Source organism: Pristiophorus japonicus, chromosome 4 (assembly GCF_044704955.1).
Source record: "Pristiophorus japonicus isolate sPriJap1 chromosome 4, sPriJap1.hap1, whole genome shotgun sequence".
In the NCBI taxonomy this organism is placed as follows: domain Eukaryota; kingdom Metazoa; phylum Chordata; class Chondrichthyes; family Pristiophoridae; genus Pristiophorus; species Pristiophorus japonicus.
The window spans coordinates 156,300,834-156,315,163 of record NC_091980.1 but is presented as its reverse complement, the minus strand read 5'-3'; the positions used below and the strand labels follow the sequence as shown (position 1 = coordinate 156,315,163).

The 14,330-nt window shown below is 49.2% G+C and overlaps 1 protein-coding gene across 3 annotated transcripts in view; it reads right to left on the bottom strand.

Annotated features, from left to right (window-relative positions):
* paplna (papilin a, proteoglycan-like sulfated glycoprotein) overlaps window positions 1-14,330 on the bottom strand; it is a 279,507-nt gene that overhangs the window by 114,392 nt on the left and 150,785 nt on the right. For all 3 annotated transcript variants that reach the window (XM_070878697.1, XM_070878699.1, XM_070878698.1), the window contains exons 3-4: window positions 4,503-4,563; window positions 1,778-1,880 (exon numbers count right to left, since the gene is read on the bottom strand). In XM_070878697.1, the coding sequence (XP_070734798.1) occupies window positions 1,778-1,880; window positions 4,503-4,563 (164 nt within the window). The remainder of the gene's footprint in view (window positions 1-1,777; window positions 1,881-4,502; window positions 4,564-14,330) is intronic.

Sequence of the window (14,330 nt, the reverse complement as noted above, 5' to 3'; positions counted from 1 at the left end):
GTGTGATCAGGTAAGGAGTGTCTCCCACAAGTTCACCCCTTATGGTCAAGGTGTGCATCTAGTTTGAGTGTATACAGTAATACAGTGGTGTTACATTGTGGTTACATACATGACAGTAGGTTTTAAGGAGCGTCTTGATGGAGGAAAGAGAGGTAGAGAGGCGGAGAGGTTTAGGCAGGGAATTCCCGAGCTTGGGGCCTTGGTAACAGAAGGCATGGCCACCAATGGTTGATCAATTATAATTAGGGATGCTCAGGAAGGCAGAATTAGAGGAGCGCAGACATCTCGGGGGCTTGTGGGGCTGGAAGAGATTACAGAGATAGAGAGGGGCGAGGCCATGGAGGGATTTGTAAACAAGGATGAGAATTTTGAAATCGAGGTGTTGCTTAACTGGGAGCCAATGTAGGTCAGCGAGTACAGCGGGGGATGGGTGAGCGGATCTGGTGCAAGTTAGGACATGGGCAGCCGAGTTTTGGATCGCCTCTAGATTACGTAGAGTAGAATGTGGGAGGCCAGCCAGGAGTGCATTGGAAGAGTCAAGTCTAGAGGTAACAACAGCTTTAGCAGCGGATGAGCTGAGGCAAGGGCGGAGACGGGCGATGTTACGGAGGTGGAAATAGTTATGCTGTGGATATGTGGTCAAAAGCTCATTTCAGGGTCAAATATGACACCAAGGTTGCGAACAGTACGGTTCAGCCTCAGACAGGAGTTGGGCAGAGGGATGGAGTCAGTGGCTGGGGAACGGAGTTTGTGGTGGGGACTGAAAACAATGGCTTCGGTCTTCCCAATATACAGCACAGAAGGAGGCCTTTGCAAAAGCAGTCCAATTAGTCCCACTCCCTGCTCTTTCCCCATAGCCCTGCAAATTTTTCCTTTTCAAGTATTTATCCAATTCCTTTTTGAAAGTTACTGTTGAATCTGCTGCCATCACTCTATCGGGCAGCGTGTTCCAGATCACAACAACTTGCTGTGTAAAATCATTCTCCTCATCTCCCCTCTGGTTCCTTTGTCAATTATCTTCAATCTGTGTTCTCAGGTTACCCACCCTCCTGCCACTGGAAAGAATCTCTCCTTATTTATCAAAACCCTTCAGAATTTTGAACAGCTCTATTACATCTCTCCATTACACAAGACGGACAGGAGTAATTAATACAATCCCGCCCAGACTACTTGGTTGGAAGGAAATTAATCAGGTGATGATAGAACACAAGAAGTTTATTTACAGAAAAAAAAAGACTTACAATTCTATAGCACCTTTCACGACCACCGGACGTCCCAAAGCGCTTTACAGGCAATGAAATGCTTTTGCAGTGTAGTCACTGTTCTAAGGTAGGAAATGCGGCAGCCATTTTGCGCACAGCAAGATCCAACATACAGTATTGAGATAATGGCCAGATAATCTGTTTTAGTGATGTTGGTTGAGGGATAAATATTGGCCAGGACACCGGGGATAACTCCCCTGGTCTTCGAACAGTACCATGGGATCTTTTACATCTGCCCGGAGGGCAGAAGGGGCCTCTGTTGAAACTTCCACACAAGAAAGTACATCCCTGTGAGTGGGTTGATCCATTCCAAGTTTTATATCCAACACTATCCTTGTCTGAACAATGTCAAAAATAATCTGGGGGCACCATGAAGGAAGGGGTCTGTGTAAGAACGTTTGTTGGCCGAGGTGAGAGTTGATGAAGAGCTGCAGGCATCCGTCCCTAGTGGCAGCGCCGTGAGAACTCTTTTAACATTTAAACTGATCGAAACATATTTCTAGGAACCCATTTACCTCCATAATATGGCAGCCACTTGTATCTTTTCCCCTGGAAATCAGCTCCATCAAACGCAGAGCACTGCTCTTCTCTGAAATCTCTTGAACCCTCGGGACAGTCCTGCCAAAACACCAAACCAGCACAATTCACTAACATTACGTGACGAGGAACATCTTTCACTGTTGGTCAACGGGATGAAAGTCAATGTGAGGGAGACGGAAAACGGAGCACTCTCAGTGCCCACTACCAAAGGTCACGCACTGGCAGGTGAGAGAAAACACGGGCCGGATAGCTCTCACTACTCCCCCACCCCACCCTCCCTGCTCACTACTCCCCCTCCTCCCCCACACCCCACCCGCTACTCCCCCTCCTCTCCCCAACCCCCTCCTCTCCCCCCAGCCCTCTCACTAACCCCCTCCTCTCCCCCCACCCCTCTCACTAACCCCCTCCTCTCCCCCACCCCTCTCACTAACCCCCTCCTCTCCCCCCACTCCTCTCACTAACCCCCTCCTCCTACCCCCTCTTTTTCCTACTCTCCCTCCTCCCCCTCCACTTGCTACTCCCCCTCCTCCTCCCCTCACCCTCCTCTCTCTCCTATCCCTCATCTCCCTACTCCCCCTCCTCCGCTTCTCTTGCTCCTCTCCCTCTCCTCTCCCCTCCCTCCTTCCCCTCCTCTCCCTCCTCTCTTTCCTCTCCCGACTCCCACTCCTCTCCCGACTCCCACTCCTCTCCCGACTCGCTACTCCCCTCCTCTCCCTCTCCTCCTCCTCCTCCTTTTCCTCCTCGCCACTCCCTCTCCTTTCCCTCCTCGCTACTCCCCCACCTTGCTACTCCCCCTCCTCCTCCCCCACACCCCACTTGCTACTCCCTCCCCCTCCTCTCCCTCCTCTCCCCCCACACACTACTCCCCTTCCTCTCCCTACTCCCCCTCCTCCCCCTCTCCTCTCCCTCCTCTTCCTACTCCTCTCCCCCCACCACACACATCCCAGAAATTCCCAGACACCCCGGAAATTCCCACAAATCCCGGATATTCCCACATACATCCTGTAAATTGCCACACACAAAAAATGTGTCGAATAAATGAATATAGCAAACTCCTTTTAAAAGTAGCACTGATGTCGAGACACCTTCTTCAAGGTCTGATTTCCTCCCTCTATTCCCTCGGTGGGAATGCTGACTCATGGTGAGATATAACTCAAGAGTGAGCACGCCCAGAGAATGGCCACTCTTGCATTGTGTGCCGAGATGTTGCTGGGCTATTCCAACATGGGGTCCGTCACAGGCAAATCCCACTCTGTTCTAATCCCACATACATGTTGCAACTGGACTTGTTTGATATGAAACGTATAAGATTCTGAGATGGCTTGACAGGGTAGATGCTGAAAGGTGATTCCCCCGGGCTGGAGAGTCTAGAACCAGGGGGCATAGTCTCAGCATAAGGGGTTGTCCATGTAGGACTGAGATGAGGAGAAATTTCTTCACTCAGAGGGTGATGAATCCTTGGAATTCTTTACCCCAGAGGGCTGTGGATGCTGAGTCTCTGAGTATATTCAAGGCTGAGATCGATATAATTTTGGACTCGAGGGGAATCAAGGGATATGGGGATTGGGCGAGAAAGTGGAGTTGAGTTCGATGATCAGCAATGATCTTATTGAATGGTGGAGCAAGCTCGAGGGGCCATAGGGCCTACTTCTAATTCTTATGTTCTCTCCCTCCCACCACCACCCCCTGTAATGTATTTGTTTCATGGCTTCTTTGCTTAAGAATTCACAGCAACACATTGCTATTAAGAACTAGTTGGTTTATTGGCAAAGGTTTAACAATCACACTACACATTACCAGTTCATCCACCAGGCTCACAACCACCTGCCTCATCGTGGATCCCCCGAACCCAACTGGCTGGGGTTTTATTGAGTCTTGTGAACATCACGTGACTGGCTAAGCCACTCACAATGCAACAGCTCTACAACTATTTTAGTTGAACCTGTAAATCAAATGCCTCCTTATTAAAGGGGCACCTAAACCGACAAATGAACAAATTAAACTTTAGACATTAAACAGATCAAATTAAAATTTGGTTGCCGGGGGTGATGATGCACTCCAGTCCCTCCGGTGCCCACCTCTCGCGGAAGGCCGTGAGCGTACCGGTGGACACCGCGTGCTCCATCTGCAGGGACACCCTGGATCGGATGTAACCGCGGAAGAGAGGCAGGCAGTCAGGCTGAACAACCCCCTCGACCGCCCGCTGCCTGGACCGGCTGATGGCCCCCTTGGCCGTGCCCAGGAGCAGTCCTACGAGGAGGCTCTCGGACCTACCTGCTCCCCTCCGCACAGGGTGCCCAAAGATCAGGAGTGTGGGACTGAAGTGTAACCAGAATTTGAGGAGCAGCCCCTTCAAATATTGGAAGAGGGGCTGCAACCTCACACCCTGAATATACACATGGAACACGGACTCTTCCAGACCGCAGCAATTACAGGCGGACTGGGAGCCCGTGAACCGACTTAAAAACCGATTGCACGGGGCACGTGAGCATCCTCACAGGTGCAGACGTTACAATCCCCTATTCTCAGGAGACATTGCAGTGAATTGCAGCCTCCCTACTGACGACGGAGACACTAACTCCACACAGATGACCAGTTCGACATGGCATCTCACTGATTTACCAAATGATCCATCAGGAAGCCCCCTTTTCACGCTGGCCTGCTTCCCAATATGTACAAGGAGCATTCATCTCACCGTACCTGAATGTTGCAAGAATGGTAGTTTTTGAAAGGCCCAATGCAGTTACTTCCGCCGTCTCTCCTAGATAAAAAAAACAATGAAAAATTAAAAACGTGAGGTTAGTGGATGTTGACACTGAAATTCATATAAAATCCAAATTAACCAATTGGTCAATGCAGTGATGAGGGGACCAACCTAGCACACAGTACTCCCTGAACTGTAACTGCACCCACTGGGAATAAATATAAAATATATGTACTAATGTAGGAAGGGTATTAATTGTACAGAGCTCTGGTCAGACCCTGTTATGTATGTAAACTTTACTAGTGTGTGTGTGACGTGCCACCAGGGGGCGCACCTGTTGGAGACCCAAGGGTCACCTGCACACCCCAGACAAGCAGGTATAAAAGGCAGTCTACCATGCTGCTCCCTCATCCTAGAGTTACATTAAAAATACAACGGTCACAACAGTTTGAGCTTATAGCATACAGTCTTGTGGAGTTATTCTGAACATAACAGACCCCATCTGGGCACTGCGTCCAGTTCTGGGCACCGCCCCTCGGGAAGGCTATGTTGGCCTTGGAGGGGGCGCAATGCAGGTTCACCAGGATAATACTCGGGTGAAATTATGAGGACAGGTTGCATAGACTAGGCTTGTATCCCCCTGAATATAGAAGATTGAGGGGTGATGTTATTGAAGTGTTTAAGATGAATAGAGTAGAGAGAAACTATCCCCAGCAATGGAGGGAGTGTACTTTGAGTTGCTCCCGCCTCCATGTTTCGGGAGGGTTGGGCGTGCCCTTCTGCCCATTAACACGCTGTTGAGCTGTGCAGGTTCAGCTCGCGGGGAGTGAAGTGCTGGGGCGATCGGAAATCTGACCACGGGCCTTGGAGCTAGAGCAGGAACCTAATTTAAATTAAATATTCTCCACTTTGAATATTCCCAACTACCTTATCCAATATGGCGGGCAGCACACTTCCGGTTGGTTAAGCAACACCTCAATTTCAAAATTCTCATCCTTATTTTCAAATCTCTCCATGGCCCTCGCCCCTCCCTATCTCTGTAATCTCCTCCAGCACCACAACTCCCCCCCGTCCCGAGATGTCTGCGCCCCTCTAATTCTGCCCTCCTGAGCATCCTGATTATAATCACTCAACCATTAGTGGCCGTTCCTTCTGTTGCCTCGGCCCCAAGCTCTGGAACTCCCTCCCTAAACCTCTCCGTCTCTCTACCTATCTTTCCTCCTTCAAGACTCTCCTTGAAACCTACCTTTTTGACCAAGCTTTTGGTCACCTGCGCTAATTTCTCCTTATGCGGCTCGGTGTCACATTTTTATCTCATAATATGCCTGTGAAGCGCCTCGGGACGTTTCACTACATTAAAGGCGCTATATAAATACAAGTTGTTGTTGTTGATATATGCACGCACTTCCTGCTCGCCATATTGGAAGCATAGTAGGCCGTTTAGTGCCCATATTTCCAGGCCAGGTTATTCCATCCAATTTTAGTGGTTGAATTTTTGGTGTTGGCTCAATGTGAGAGACGTCAATGGAAACGGAATTTCCCCACACATTCAGTGTGGGCGCTGCCTCTACTGTCATAGGTCAGGGATCCCATTGGCTCAACTGCAGGATAAAGTGTTATGTCTGTAATGTACTTATGAATGACTCCACGAGGCAATGTGTTGTACTCAAACTGTAGTGACCTTGGTCCTTTATTAGAAACGTAGAAACATAGAAAATAGGTGCAGGAGTAGGCCATTCGGCCCTTCGAGCCTGCATCGCCATTCAATAAGATCATGGCTGATCATTCCCTCAGTACCCCTTTCCTGCTTTCTCTCCATACCCCTTGATCCCCTTAGCCATAAGGGCCATATCTAATTCCCTCTTGAATATATCCGATGAACTGGCATCAACAACTCTCTGCGGTAGGGAATTCCACAGGTTAACAACTCTCTGCGTGAAGAAGTATCGCCTCATCTCAGTCCTAAATGGCCTACCCCTTATCCTTAGACTATGTCCCCTGGTTCTGGACTTCCCCAACATCGGGAAAATTCTTCCTGCATCTAACCTGTTCTGTCCCGTGAGAATCTTATACGTTTCTATGAGATCCCCTCTCATCCTTCTAAACTCCAGTGAATAAAGGCCCAATTGATCCAGTCTCTTCTCATATGTCAGTCCAGCCATCCCTGGAATCAGTCTGATGAACCTTCGCTGCACTCCCTCAATAGCAAGAATGTCCTTCCTCAGATTCCAAACTCCAGAGTGAGGCACAAGCATGGTGAGCAACATTTCATACTGGACCCTGCACACCTATGCAGGTGACCCTCAAGATTTCCACCGCAGTGCCCTCTGGTGGACAGCCTCTGATACAGGGGCAGGAAACCCCGGTCTCCACCAGTTATACCCTCTAGTGGTGCCAGCATAGTATATACACAGTGTAAACCTTATTGATAGTAAATCAGGTAACAAGTCTCCATCTATTGCAACTATACAGTGACTACACAGAGTATATCTATAGTCTGCATATATAACATCACTCTCCCCCAAGTCCTTTGTGCTGATTACCTTTGCACTATGTGCTCTGGCTTAGCCCTCCCCAGACTTAAGTGCCAATAGCCCTTACACCTTGGCTGTGCTTTGGCTTGGCTCTCTCCCTGTTAACCCCACACGTTCTTTTGCCACAACGTTGGGTAGTGGTTACCAGTTTGGATGGTATGATGATGCAGTGGAGGTTCCAGAGGGTTCTGGGTGTGATCCATGTGTGTGTCCATGGCTACATACATCTATTCTCGGCCCCCCCACCCCCAGCAGGCCCGTTACATTAATATACAGGATCAGACACAGTGCAAGTACAAAGAAAGGAAGTTACAGTTTGTATCATGACACCTTGGTTCAGTGACTTACATTCGTTACGTTTTACGGTCATGTGCCCAGATTGGGTAGATTGCATTCATGGTTCAGTTATGGTCAGTACTGAGGTAGCAGTACAGGTATGCGAGAACGCTAGTTCCAGAGCAACTGGACGGGGTCCTAGTCGTCTGATAACGGCGCTGTGGCCCCTGCTAGTGGGGTGGGCTTGGTTCGCTCACCATGCCAGGACTCAGGGCCTTTGCCATTGCCTAGTGGTGGGCAGGGCCACAGATATGTGTGGCCTCTCTGTCCTCCTTTGAGTGCTGCAGAATCTTCTGCCTGCTCTCTAATGGTGTTGGGAACCTGGCTGTTCCAGGTCCTGTTTGGGGAACTCGTTGGTTCTGACCTTTCGCTCCCAGACATGGCCGAGGTAGTGATTGGGTCTGGGGGCTGCACCGTCTCCACCCGGGTGGTGGGCAACAGCGGCCGACTGCACGTATTGGCGCTGTTTTCGTTTCCAGGTCGATGGAGAATGGTGCCATCAGGTGCCTGCAGCGTGGGATAGACCTGGGGCAGGGTATCAGGATCAGTGCCTTCACCATCCTGAGGTCACTGGCCTATAACTTGAGGGGACTCCTGGGGCAGGGCATCAGGATCAGCGCCTTTACCCTCCTGAATTCGCTCGCTTGCTACTTTTGTGGACACTCTATTCCCGACATCTCGCAACAACATTTTGTTCACAATCTTAATCGGTTCGTTACATTGATTGCCATGCATACAATGTCTCTTTAAGTTCAGTTGGTTGCAGGTGTCCTTTAGGCTTTACCCCAATTAAATCCTTTGTTCGACACCACATGTTGATCCCTCAGCGTTGCACCTCGTGGTCTGGCCGCCGCCATCTTTCTTTCAGCCACGCTGCCCCTCGCTGCAGCAGGGACACCATCTTGCCCCTGCCCTCGAGGTCGACTGCCTTGATCCTTCTCTCCCGCAATTCTGCCACAAAAGCTGGAAGAGTGCCTGTGAATTCGATCTTCCTCCCCAGGAGTCCTGCCACTGGAACTGGGAAGGTACTTTTAGGTCGTTCCGGTCGGATCATTGCCACGCAGTCGTGATGGACAATCTGTGCCTCAGGTGCTGCGCTGGTCTGTTCTCTGGTGCCTGGCTCAAGCGAAGGTGAGGTTTTGCTCTGCCTCTGAGTACGGGGGACATTAATTGCTGGAGTGAAGGGGTCTTCCCATTTCCACTGAATCTTTCCCATCCACTTTCTTCCGAGTAGCGTTGGACCATCACCTGCAACAATCCACAGAGGTAACTTGTGAACCACGCCATTATGGATTACACTTACATCTGCACTACCAAGGATTGGGATCAGCTCCTTGGTGTGGGTGTGCAACTTTTCCTGTACTGGAGCCAGCTCGGATCATTTTTCATTCCATAGCCTCTCAAAGGCATCCTGGCTCATCACTGACTGGTTCACTCCCGTGTCCACTTCCATGAAGACTGAAACGCCTTTATCTCGACTTCCATCTTCACTGGAGGACAATCGGTGGTGCAGGTATACACTTCATACACTTCTTGGGGCTGAGCTGCCTTTCTGGCCAAATCATCATACTCCCCGCTGGATTCAAAGTCATCAACCGACTCCTCTGCTAGGCAGTATTTCTTTTATACATACGCTGGAGGTGGCCCTTCGTGTTACATGCTTTGTTTATGTACTCAGCAAACCGACACTGGTGAGCCCTATGGTCTCGATTAGCACCCCTCGGCGGACTCTGAGTTTTGGAACCGTGAGGTCTATGCTCTCTGCCCTGGGCAGAGCCACGTTCTACAGTTTTGCCTGTGAAAGGCACCATTCTGTGTACAGTACTTGCCGGATTTGAGTCCACAGGATGAATAATTTACTTGGTGCTGTAGGTCGAGGTCATGAACGCCTATCTGATGCTGATGGTCTTCTGAGGGTTGACTGTGGTGTCGGCAGATAATAGCTTGTGAAGGGGGCCCTTGTGGTCAATTCCTACAACGAAGATGTCTTGCAATGCTTTGTTGAGGTGCGTGCCAAAATCACATGATGCCGCAAGTCTCCTGAGGTCGGCAGCATATTTTGCATCTCCTGGCCCTCAGGTCTGCCGTGAGTGTAGAATCTGTAGCTGGCCGTGAGGATGCTCTCTTTTGGTTTTAATTGGTCGTGAATTAGTTCAGTCAGCTCATCGTATGTCTTATCCTTGGCCTTGGTGGGTGCCAGCAAGTCCCTGACGAGGCGGTAGACCTCGGGCCCACAACTGGTCAGCAGTATAGCCCTGCACTTCTCCGCCAATGCGTCCGTCTCCCCCGCCAGATCGTTTGCCACGAAATATTGCTCAAGCCTTTCCGTGAAGGCATCCCAATCATCACCCTCTGCTAAGTCTTTTAGTGTGCCAAAGGTAGCCATAATCGCGTTTAAGTCCATATTCTCATTGCCAGTTATTATATCTGTAATATACTTATGAATGACTCCACGAGGCAATGTGTGGTACTTAAACTGTAGTGACCTTGGTCCTTTATTCCAAACTCCAGAGTGAGGCACAAGCATGGTGAGCAGCCTTTTATACTGGGCCCTGCACACCTATGCAGGTGACCCTTAGGTCTCCCACCACAGTGCCCTCTGGTGGAAAGCCTCTGCCACAATGGCAGGAAACCTCGGTCTCCACCAGTTGCACCCTCTAGTGGTGCCAGCATAGTATATACACAGTGTAAACCTTATTGATAGTACATCAGGTAACAAGTCTCCATCTTATGCAACTATACAGTGACTACACAGAGAGTATATCTATAGTCTACATATATAACATAAAGGGTCTATTGTGGTCCAACCATGTGCTCTCGGCCCAACCACTGAAGAACTAGGGGTTGGATTTCCCGGTCCTTTGCGCTCCGGGTGTTGCCCCGGGGCGGTGTGAAAGGCGGCGGTCAGCCTCCAGCGCCTCATCGCGATCCTCCGGTCGGGTTTTGCGGCAGCGCGGAGCAGCATCACCGGGGAGGAGCTGCACCCAGTGTGCACCATCCCTGGTTGCGACACCGGCGTGAGTTTTGAGTCCCGCCCGACCCGACCACCCGGGAAATCAGAGTTGTCCAGCGATCTCGGCGGTGGAGAGGAAGGTAATGGTCTCCAAAAGTAAGTGCGAGTGTTTAATCTTTAAATTGCGTGTGTGATTTGTGTTGCGGTGGCGTGGGCAATGTTTTGGGAATGTTTCTGTGGTTTTTTTATTAGGTTCTCGGAGCACTCCCTTGGCTGGTTGTTTAGCTCAGGCGTTTCCCTTTCTCACGCCAAGAGAGGTGTACAACGCCTCCCTTAGCGCTGCGCTCCCTGATGCAGGGCCTAGATGTCCAAACTTAACAACTAAGACGCAAACTATTCCTGGCCGCTAACTTTCCCGCCCCGCCACCATTATCACTCGAAAACATAAAAGACAAAAATCCAGCCCATTTTAATGTGTCTCGTGGAGCTTCAATATGCCCACAGGGACTCCCTGGGCAACACCACCAATGTAGTGCCCTTCAGCAGCACGTTATGGCCACTTTTCTGTTGTGGATTTGTACCAGCCATGGACCGGGCAAAGACTGCCCAAAATCATGTTGCGAATGATCACAACCTTTTCAGCCAATAGGTGGAAGAAAGAAAAAAAATGTCTCTTGCACCAAGTGGGACTTAAAGCGAAACGTATTAATTCTTAAATTACGGCTGTAGCTACCTTTTAACATTTTGGTTTGTGGGCAACATTGATTGCCAATCCTGACATTCTCCGAGGGCATTACCACTGGAGTCACCGAGCAGTCGGGGCTGGTAGGGCAAGAGTTGGGTTTTAAACAACAAACCAGCAACTTCCATGGTCAATTATCTGGCGGCAGCGGCTGGATTTTTGGTTCTGCTGATTTTGGGGCGGTAATGGCGGCGGGGCGGTAAAGTCTGCGCCCGGGAACAGTTTACGCCTCAGTCAGCAAAATTGGTCAGCTGGGCCCTGAGTGTGGGATGGGGCGCTAAGGGAGGCGTTACACACCTCTCTCAGGGCATTAGGCCGGTTGAGCAAGGGACAATCCCGAGCTAAACAGCCGGCCTTGGAGCGCTCTGAGAGGGGCCTGGGGGGTGGGGGGAGAGGAAGCTGAAACAAACCACGAAAAACATTCCAAATAAATAGCCCACGCCACCACAACATAAATTGCAAAAACATAATAAAAACCAATCACACTTACCTGAGGTGGACATTACTGACCTCATTGCGGCCGGTATAGGTCGGACAGCCCGCTTTCACAGGCGGTCCCAGCAGGGGGCGCTCTACTGAGCCCTACAGATCGGGCGGGAGCCAAAAATCGAGCCGGTGTCATAACCAGGGGCGTTACACACCGGCTCGCCGCTCCCGGGCGGTAATGCTCTGCGCCCCGCCGACACCGGCCCCAAAAATCTCGGCGGGGCGCTGGAAGCTGGACCCCACCCGGAAGAGCACACCGCCGCCATTGCCGCCGCACCCCCCCCCCCCCTCCCCCCCCCCTCACCACAGCAGAAGACCAAAAATCCAGTCCAAGAAGTTTTATTGAATTCAACGTCCCAACTTGCCGTGGTGAGATTTGAACTTACGACCTCTAGGTTGGCAGTCTAACACCACAGCCATTACACGACTAAAGGTTTGTGAATCATTAGCTGATGTAATACGTGTTTGCACAGTGAACTTCCTTGTATCTAGCCGAACCACTGAGCTACAAATAATTGCTGCTTTTATGAAGTGATATCTTGGAGCAACATTGTAAGAACACGACCAATAGAGAAAGGCTTGGACTGAGGAATTACATAGGGCCTGAATTTGCGCTCCCCACGGGTGCGTACACACTCGTAGGGTCCCCGCAAATCCCGGGTTTAGGCATGTGAAGCGCATTCTCCTCACAGATCCACCACATGCAAAGGTAAAGGGCCCCAAGGGCGGAGAGTTGGGCTATTTGCCCAGCGAATGTCCTTCAAATTCTTTGGTGTAAGGCCTGCTTTTATCAGCGTAAGACTTAAGCACAGAATATTACATTTTTTACAATAATTTAAACATTTAAAATCCTATTAAAGTTTATTTTCGGGCCCTTCAAAATATGTAAATTTATTTTTCAAAATGTTTGTTTTAAGTAATTAATTAAATTCCATTTTGATTAATTTGAAATATGTGATGTTTTTTTATTTACTTTGTGTGTTTTTGGGGGTATCTCCATTCATACTTATAAGTATGAATGAGGATACCCTGCTCGGATAGGTTGGGTTGGCCATGTGATCCCAGTGATGAGTACAAAGCCCATACGCTGCTGGGGAACGTGGGCCTCTACACAGGCCTTCGCATAGAGCCCCAGGACCGGAATTCTCTGAACCTCCGGAAACAACTTCATAGTAATTTTTGTGGTTGGAGGCATTCGGCCCCATATTCTGGGCTAAAGTATTTACAGCACAGAAGCAGGCCATTCAGCCCAATGGATCCATGCCGGTGTTTATGCTCCACATCAGCCCCCTCCCACCTCTCTTCATCTAACCCCATCAGCATATCCTTCTATTCCTTTCTCCCTCATATGTTTATCTAGCCTTCCCTTAAACACATTTATACTATTCGCTTCAACCACTCCCTGTGGTAGCAAGTTCCACATTCTCACCGCTCTCTGGGTAAAGAAGTTTCTCCTGAATTCCCGATTGGATTTATTAGTGACCATCAAATGACCCCTAGTTCTGGTCTCCCTACAAGTGCAAACATGTAGGTCCCTTGCAGCCAGAATCAGGTGAATTCATAATCGGAAACAAGGAAATGGCAGACCAATTGAACAAATACTTTGGTTCTATCTTCACTAAGGAAGACACAAATAACCTCCCGAAAATACTAGGGGACCAAGGGTCTAGCGAGAAGGAGGAATGGAGGGAACTGAGGGAAATCCTTATTAGTCAGGAAATGATGTTAGGGAAATTGATGGGATTGAAGGTCGATAAATCCCCGGGGCCTGATAGTCTGTATCCCAGAGTACTTAAGGAAGTGGCCCTAGAAATAGAAGATGCATTGGTGGTCATTTTCCAACATTCCATGGACTCTGGATCAGTTCCTATGGATTGGAGGGTAGCTACAGTAACCCCACTTTTTAAAAAAGGAGGGAGAGAGAAAACGGAATTATAGCCTGACATCGGTAATGGGGAAAATGCTGGAATCAATTATTAAAGATGTAATAGCAGCGCATTTGAAAAGCAGTGACAGGATCAGTCCAAGTCAGCATGGATTTATGAAAGGGAAATCATGCTTGACAAATCTTCTAGAATTTTTTGAGGATGTAACTAGTAGAGTGGATAAGGGAGAATCAGTGGATATGATGTATTTGGACTTTCAAAAGGCTTTTGATAAGGTCCCACACAAGAGATTAATGTGAAAAATTAAGGCACTTGGTATTGGGGGTAATGTATTGACGTGGATAAAGGACTGGTTGGCAGACAGGAAGCAAAGAGTGGGAATAAACGGGTCCTTTTCAGAATGGCAGACAGTGACTAGTGGGGTACCGCAAGGTTCAGTATTGGGACCCCAGCTATTTACAATATATATTAATGATTTAGACGAAGGAATTGAATATAATATCTCCAAGTTTGCAGATGACACTAAACTGGGTGGCTGTGTGAGCTGTGAGGAGGACGCTAAGAGGCTGCAGGGTGACTTGGACAGGTTAGGTGAGTGGGCAAATGCATGGCAGATGCAGTATAATGTGGATAAGTGTGAGGTTATCCACTTTGGTGGCAAAAACAGGAAGGCAGGTTATTATCTGAATGGTGACAAATTAATAAAAGGGTAGGTGCAATGAGACCTGGGTGTCATGGTACATCAGTCATTGAAAGTAGGCATGCAGGTATAGCAGGCAGTAAGAAAGCAAATGGCATGTTGGCCTTCATAGCGAGAGGTCTTACTGCAATTGTACAGGGCCTTAGTGAGACCACATCTTGAGTATTGTGTGCAGTATTGGTCTCCT